This window comes from Populus nigra, chromosome 2 (assembly GCF_951802175.1).
Source record: "Populus nigra chromosome 2, ddPopNigr1.1, whole genome shotgun sequence".
Classification (NCBI taxonomy): Eukaryota; Viridiplantae; Streptophyta; class Magnoliopsida; order Malpighiales; family Salicaceae; genus Populus; species Populus nigra.
The window spans coordinates 45,927,083-45,933,566 of NC_084853.1; the positions used below are offsets into that span (position 1 = coordinate 45,927,083).

The following is a 6,484-nucleotide window of genomic DNA, read 5'->3' on the forward strand; positions in this document are numbered from 1 at the left end:
TTTGTTAAATTGATTTTTCTTTTCAATATCACATTTTAATAAAAGAATTGTTTTTATTTTTTATCTCAATTTTAATCCTTATTATTTTGATTAATTATTATTTTGTCTTTTTTTAAATTTATTTTTCTTTCATTTCCACCATTTAATCAAAAATATTTTTTTTTATTTTAATTTTAATGTTCATTCTTTTAATTGCTATTTTTTTTATCTTTTTATATAATTAATTTTTTTTTTAATTTTAGCTTTTAATATTTGATTGCTTGATTATTAAGTTTTGTAATTTTTTCAGATAGAATGCTTTTAATTTCATATTTCGAGTTTGAAAAGTTGTAAATGCTTTGGCAATTAAGAAGTTCTTAGGATGATTATTAAATTCGTTCAAATCTATTTGAGATATGATATGAATTTAATTTAAATTTAATTAAAAATTAAATTTATCTAATTAAACCTAGTTGTTTGAAAGTTTAGCTAGTTACATGATTAACTATCTAAATCATGTTTGGTTAATAATGTAACACTTTTTAATGGACAAAATATTATTTTAATAAAAAATAATTAAATTGATGATACGTGAATTGACCTGATGATTCAAGTACTTTTCTTGATTTAATCTTAGACCAAGTTCATCAAATATGATCTCGAGTTGAGTTGAAATTCAAGATTGGTTAAATATTATTATCAAGTTTAGTTGCTTGGATTTGCTAAGTGAAATGCAAAGGAACATGCTTTGTGAGACAATTGCAATTACATTTGATTTATGATCAACTCGCATCCTGGCGAAGCGAGATTCCGTAAGAATTATGCTTGAATTTTATCACGACATTTCTCTTTGCTTGGATATCATATTTTATCAAGGGAGTTGTCGTGGTGCTTGCACTATGGTTTTGCAACCGGATTTTGATAAAGATTTATGTCGGATTTGATAAGAAAACGACAAAATCAAATTATTAACGGAAAAAAATATTTTGAAAATTATATTTAATTACATATATAGATAGCATTTTTTTTTATATAAAAAAAGTAACATTTTTATTGACTCTTGGACATCAAGATTAAATTTCTCTCAAACTATATATTTTTCATTGTATTGCAAGTTACTTTTAAGTGCTTTTTTATTTGAGAAATATATCAAATTATTATTTTTTTAGTTTTTTATTTTATTTTTAACATCATAATATTAAAAATAATTGAAAAGCACTAAAAATAATATCAATTTAATATATTTTTTTAAAATATTCTTGAAAATCACCTAAAAGCAAAAACAACCTTAATCCAAATCATGTACTTATTCCCCGAGAGTATTCTAGTTTTTTGTTTTTAGATGTTTTTTAAAAAATACATTTGTCTTGAAAAAAATATTAAATTAATTTTTCTAGTATTTTTTAATTATTTTAATTTGGTGATGTTAAAATAAAAAAATAAAAAGTATATTAAATGAAAAATATATTTAATATAAAAAATACATTTGCCTTGAAAAAAATAAGTCAAATTGATTTGTCATTTAAAAATATATTAAATCCAAAACACTATTAAAAAATATATTTTACACTACAATTCCATACATGCAACCAAAAAACGTAAATCCTACATTCCTAGTTAGAAATTGAAACAACAAAGGTCCTTTCTATCCAAGAGAGGAATCGACAATTCATGCTCTGATAAAAAGAAACAGCAATTACCCAACCAACTGCCACCAATATCTTCATAAAACACACACGGGTGATTCTCAAAAATAAAAACATTACTTTTAGTACATTCCGGCACTCATAGCTTAAACGTCAATGTTATTTGCCTGCTTACAAGCCGCCGTTTATTCATCTTTAGTTTGATGAGTGAACATCAGGGAACTGATCATCATTAGCTGAGGCGGGCTGCTCACTATTGTTCCCCTGTGTATATAGCAAAAATAATTGTCAGTGCACATTCTAAACAACAAAAAATAAAAATTAAGAGATTGTTTGATATCACCTCGTTTAAAAAGTTTGACAATTCAATTGTTTGCAGTTTTATATTTTTTAATTAAAACAAAAATAATGATCAGTAATTATTTCTTCATGAAAAATAGAAATGGGACTCGGGTAAAATTATGAAGAAAAATGGAGACATACATGTGACAATCCTTGAGGGAGATGTGATTGAAGCAGCCCCAATGACTCTTCAATGGCCGGGCCTTCTGGTGGATCATGAACAGGTAGCCCTGTCGCTCCAGTGCCAAATTCAGTCATTTCAAATGGGAGCTGCAACTACAAAATTTTTGTACATGGTTACAGATAATGATTGATATATAAAGAGAAAAGGAAAATGAGTTAATGGTCTATTAAAAGTGTTTTTACATTATTAGCAGATGATCAAAATGTGTACAGAAATATTTATGCTCTTGACTTCGAAAATAAAGAATGTTGGCTCTCTTTTCATGCATGCATATGGATGTTAAAGAAGTCACACGTAACTATTAGTGTGTGCAAAATGATATCTATATATGCAGGAAGAGAAAACGCGCGCAGCCTTACAAGTTGCTGAAGCGTGTTGATCATAAGCTTTTGTTGTTCAACTTTTTGCTCCTCTAGCCTTTTAGCTTCTCTAGCTTGCTCCAAGTTGTTTTTCAAGCGATCCAGCATTTCTTTGGAGGAGGTTTCTGATCTTTTCACAAACTCAGCACAGTCTGCTTTCAGCCTTTTGAACTGTCTCACAGTGTCCTTCATCTTTTGTTGCACGTACATATATATAGAAAGAGAAAAGGATAAATTAACAATCTATGGAGTTTAAAAACAGGAAAAATAAATAAATGGAGGGGATCATATTGCTCATTCACTTCAACTTTCTTTCCATGACAATATTTATTATCACTTACCCATCGTCTCATTGCTTTCTTAGTTTCAGCAGCTGATGGTTGGACAGCTTGATGACCTGTGTTCATATGTTTAAAATTCAGGAGAACAAAGCTCGAAATAACTATAGCAACAGGGTTCAAGTACATATATACTAACAAGGTAAAAAAAACCTTGCCAATTATAATAACAGAATGCATTCGCTAGCTTTTCAATATTCTTGGTTTTCTTCATATATTAACATCCATAAAACAGTCACCCATCAATATATAATATGGGTGAAGCATCCTTCCTGTTACAATGCTCAATTACAATCAATGTATATGCATGTTAACCTACTGATGTATTTGGTAATTCACCACCATTTTAATTAACGTGTTCTAGATGGAGGTAGCAGTACTGTCAAGATTTTCACTGGAAAAGAAGCTCTAGCTAGCCATACGTTTGTATTTATCCATTATATATGCTACATATGACTAATATAATTCCAAAAAAGAAAGGACTGTTATAAAACTTATAGTCACCCCTAGCTACCTAATCAAGGATTAGTTGCTTAAACTGATCATATGTACACTCCACAAAAACTATGTAGATTCTCTTTATGTAGAAGCTTAATTATTAATTGTCTTCGGTTTTTTTTTTTTGGTAATAACTTAGGTTGATAACTCATGTCACGACGAGCTAAATTAAATGCTTAACCGCACAGGACTAATCATAACTTCGTTTCATGTTTAATTAGATGATCGAACTTAACTTAGCAAATCAAGGATCAAAACAAGGTATATCCATAATACAGTATTACCATGAATTATTGCTGTTCATTTTTATCCTTACTTTCAACTCTATATATCCGTTTTTTTTTTAAAAAAAAAACCCCTTAAAACAAATCTCCTTCTAGTTGTATTCGATTCTAATTGGTTTTAATAGGTTAACTTTCCGAAGTGTTTGAATGACGATTAAATGGCCATCTATTTTTTAAAAAAAGAAAAGGATTTAAAATTTCTTGCAACCCAAACAACGTCAACGTCAGCACAAAATCAAAGTGAAAATATTTGAGAAATGATGAACATATTTAAATTAGAGATCTACTCAACTAAACACTTATTTATTATAAATATGTAGAAGGATTGTACTGTACCCCCAACAAGTTTAGATGGAGCTTCCATTGAATTGCGTGGTATCTGCAGGAAACAAAACAATTGGATCAAGGACAAGTATTGAAAACTCCAGAGTAAAGGCACAACAATAATTAGAGAGAGAGAGAATTTAGGACCTGATGAAGTAGGGTAAGAGAGGAAGAGTGAGCGAGAGAGAGAGAGAGAGACAAAATATTTATTTTTGAAGAAAGATAGCCATCTCCACGAAACCGAGCGAAGATGCCCGAAAAACGACCGATAGGGGATGAAGTTTAGACCATGGCATTAACTGTGGTTAGATTTGAGCCGATTGTTTGCTTCTTGGACGTGTTTTTTTTTAATTGCTGAATAAGATGTTTTTTAAAAGTTTTTTTTATTTAAAATCTTATTGAAATATTGTTTTATTTTTTATTTTATTTTTCATATCAACATATTAAAATTATTGGAAAAAAAATCAATTTGATATTTTTTCAAAACAAATACATTTTTAAAATGCCTCCAAACATTAATTAAAAAAATTTAATTATCCCAATCACTTAATCTCTATCGAATTCTCCTAAAAATGTTAAGAAAGAATCAATATATAATATCTTATTGTTTGATAAGATAAAAATTTAATTCGCCATGAAACAGCTCTCGGTAAAACAAGGTAGAAAAAACATTAGGAAGTGGTAACTTGGATGTGAATAGCTTTTTTAATTTTAAAAAGGGATTTTTTTTCTTCAAATAAAAAAGAGAAAACAAAACCAAAGTAATTACTTATATACGGTTTAATTAATGGAGGCTGTTGGTTTGGCTGTAAGAAAACTAGTTCGACCATGTCATCACTGTTTAGACTATTTAGTCATACCTTGTCATACTCTCTTCTTCTTTAGAGGCCAGTTTGCTTTCCTCGACTGCACATCACCAAAAATATAAGCTTGTTCGAAGCTCAAATGTTTTGCTGTTGTTTCCTCAAACCTTTGACGAAATCTTGGCCATTCGGCCCAACAAGTTGTTAAATTGGGCTGACTCAACTGCTAGACGGTTTGGGCCTTTCCCTTCCTCTTTTTTTGCCTTTTCTCTTCCTCTTCTCCTGTTGGGCTGGGTCTCTCGTGTTGGGCTCTCTTTCTTTCTCTTTCTCCTCCTCCTCTTCTTTCTTGGGCCTGGTTCGGCTACTTGATTTTGACTGGTCTATCATGACAGTGCCTGGCCAGCTGCAAATGGTAGTCTCTTTCTTGCATCTTGTCATCCCAGTTCTGATGTGGTAGATCCACTCAAATCATGCAGTTTCATCTGTAAAATGCTCAAGTTGATAGATCGCATAAGCTGCTAGCCAGTTGCAAAGTCTTAAATCGCGGAATTCCTTTTTCATTGTTGACAATGCCTCCAGCATCTTCTACCTCTCTCTCTTTTTTTCTCGTCTTCATTCCTGCAAAATATTTTAAATCGGGGAAGAAACAGAAGTAAGAATCAAGAGAAGTTGAGAAACAAACGGTGACAGACTAAAAATATATCATTCATGGCTAAATGAATAACATACGGAATATTCAATTCCGCAATGATGAATAACACGCAGCTGGACTCCACAATATATAGCTTGTTGGTTTGTGCGAACACATGAACCAGCTTCAAATCAAGGGTTCAAGTCTGTTGGTCGCAAAACTGGGAACAGCAGCAAGACTTGTGCTGCTTTGGTGGTATTTGTGGCTCCGAGGAACCATTCGTTCATATCAGTATGAATTATTGACCAAGTCTTAAAATGTTAACAAAGACTCGAGAATAAAAAAAAATAAAATTGACGAAGACTTGCAGAAAATATCACATTATATATTACGGGTCCACCACGTGAAAGCCCATTACCATGTAGTGGCTGATAAATTTCTCGTTAATAGCAAAGAAGGTTTATTTCAAAACTCAAAATATGCAATGCGGAGGGAACATCAACTGATCATTCAAATAGTTGTGGCAAAATATATAAAATTATTAGCAAAAGTTAAAATCCCTTTGAAAAACACCGTTAACTCGTGCTCAATAGCACCGATAACTAAAATAGTGTAATAACAGTTTTGTTATTTATATTATAAAAAAAACATTCAACCGGTTCAATGGTTATCATTAAATTTTTCGTAGATAAATAATATTTTTATATTTTAAAAATAAAATAAAGTGATTAAAATATCTATAAAAACAAAAAATTATAAACTAACATCTAGGGACATCTTTGTATTTTCACACTTATTTTTTACATTATTATTAGGTTAACTGAATTGAAGCATTTTGATATTTTAATAAATATAAAATAATATTAAAAAACAAAAAATAGATAACTCGTGCATTTCATATAAGAAGTGCAAGTGCCATTCCATGGTGCATGTTGCGCCTCCGAGCAACACAACATCAACTTTTGTTATGTAGTTGAAAGCGCAACAATATTCTCTATTTTTATGTTAATGTGTGGCAGTGTTGGAGTTATGGTAGGACATTGAAGGTTTTTTTTTTCTTCTCTCTCGTTCCCTTGAAAGTCTTATTTGGCTATAT

At 30.4% G+C, this 6,484-nt stretch overlaps 1 protein-coding gene across 3 annotated transcripts; it reads right to left on the minus strand.

Moving 5' to 3' along the window:
• Nucleotides 1–1,563: 1,563 nt before the first annotated feature.
• LOC133682061 (uncharacterized) lies at nt 1,564–5,691 on the minus strand. 3 transcript variants are annotated; one of them, XM_062105302.1, is made up of 7 exons: nt 5,487–5,691; nt 4,815–5,375; nt 3,967–4,009; nt 2,852–2,907; nt 2,511–2,702; nt 2,109–2,243; nt 1,564–1,889 (listed from the first exon to the last, which is right to left on the minus strand). In XM_062105302.1, the coding sequence occupies exons 3-7, from the start codon at nt 3,992–3,994 to the stop codon at nt 1,821–1,823; spliced, it is 480 nt and encodes a 159-aa protein (XP_061961286.1). In that variant the 5' UTR covers nt 3,995–4,009; nt 4,815–5,375; nt 5,487–5,691; the 3' UTR covers nt 1,564–1,820. The 3 variants fall into 3 exon arrangements, with proteins under 3 accessions (XP_061961286.1, XP_061961287.1, XP_061961285.1); XM_062105303.1 differs by lacking the exons at nt 4,815–5,375; nt 5,487–5,691 and adding an exon at nt 4,102–4,790 and having other exon boundaries at nt 2,109–2,237; XM_062105301.1 differs by lacking the exons at nt 4,815–5,375; nt 5,487–5,691 and adding an exon at nt 4,102–4,405.
• Nucleotides 5,692–6,484: the final 793 nt, after the last annotated feature.